Source organism: Cucumis melo, chromosome 1 (assembly GCF_025177605.1).
Source record: "Cucumis melo cultivar AY chromosome 1, USDA_Cmelo_AY_1.0, whole genome shotgun sequence".
In the NCBI taxonomy this organism is placed as follows: Eukaryota; Viridiplantae; Streptophyta; class Magnoliopsida; order Cucurbitales; family Cucurbitaceae; genus Cucumis; species Cucumis melo.
This window is the reverse complement of record NC_066857.1, coordinates 12427545-12428914: the sequence shown is the minus strand read 5'-3', so window position 1 is coordinate 12428914 and position 1370 is coordinate 12427545. Positions and strand designations below refer to the sequence as shown.

The 1370-nt window shown below is 35.2% G+C and overlaps 1 protein-coding gene across 1 annotated transcript; it reads right to left on the bottom strand.

Moving 5' to 3' along the window:
* Window positions 1-658: 658 nt before the first annotated feature.
* On the bottom strand, window positions 659-1132 carry LOC103490115 (acyl-CoA--sterol O-acyltransferase 1-like). Its single transcript, XM_008449482.3, has one exon. It carries the CDS (start codon window positions 1130-1132, stop codon window positions 659-661), a length of 474 nt encoding a protein of 157 aa, XP_008447704.2.
* Between the last annotated feature and the right edge of the window lie 238 nt (window positions 1133-1370).

Sequence of the window (1370 nt, the reverse complement as noted above, 5' to 3'; positions counted from 1 at the left end):
GGATGAGCAGTAGGTAATGTTGTAGCAACACTACCTTTATAATTAATGACATACCCTCACTTTACCCTACCAAATAAATGATATGAGCTTATCCTTTCTTGTGTACTTTCAAAACTAGCAATACTTTCTTAGTGTTTTTCTTTGAACTTTTTATTTGATAATAGAGTTGATTCTTTTGTTTTATTATTTTTTTAAAATAAAGCATATATATACTCTATTTTTTCTCCACACATGTCTATTTATATTCATCTAAAATTAAGTTAAAATTTGAAAGCTTAAAAGGCGGCGGTTCTCAAGATTAATAATTAGAAAATTGGAAGAAATGAAACCTATATTAAAAGCGAAATATCCTTTTCAATTGAATCTATTTTTTTATATTGGAAATGGGATAAAGTGATAGTAAAAAATATTTTCTTTTATTTTTCAAAAAGTAGTTTTTAGTACAACAATTGCTGGGATGTGTGATTGAACATTTAACATCTATGGAAAATGATAAAGCCAAATTACCGTTAAGCTTAAACTTGCTTTGACGCGGAAAGTAATTATCTTTTTTTAAAACTACAAGACCTAAAAGTAAATTAAAACCTTCAAAATAATATAATACATGATACCTCGTGATAGGAAGAAGAGGAACAATTTTCTTTTATTATTCCCATCCTCAGGCTAAAGTCCTCAACATTGGAGGAAAAAGAAACCAAAGAGTTGTGGTTGCCGTAAACGTCGTGGTTAATAGTGTAGAAGCTGCCAATTGTAGCTGCCATCTTTTCTCGTAAGCCTTCTTCAATTCAATCTCCAAGGCCAAGCACACTCCATGAATCACAAAGAACCACATGAATTCCCACGTCGGAATCGCTCTGACGATATAGTAATACAAAAGCTCATGCATAAGCCCCGACACCACAAACACAGTCACCACTGCCACCCACCGTGGCATCCCTACTTTGTAACGAATAGGTTTGTAGATGGTGCTGTGCAAAGTTTCAGATACTATTAGATTCCACCTCCGGCCCCATAAATTTTGAAGTGATGTCGCTAGATATGGCTCGTTGAATGGTTGTCTGACCTCGACGCCGAAAGTTGATCGAACAAAGACATTGGACAAACTCATAACTACGTCTAAGTAGAAATACATGGTAGCACAATTTATCCATGACTTTACATAATTGGGACAAACAAGATCAATATAGCTGTTTCCTAAGATCAAAATGGCAAGTATCACCACTTTGGTTGGCAAGTCTAGATGCAATAACTTTGGAAGTGATTCTTGGTCATGTGGGGTAGTTTTGTTGTGCTTGGTTCTAGTTGGAAAGAAAGCAATGGAAGCAAAAAGAGGGAAGGACAATGGTGGGTTGGAAGCTAGAGGACCCGTA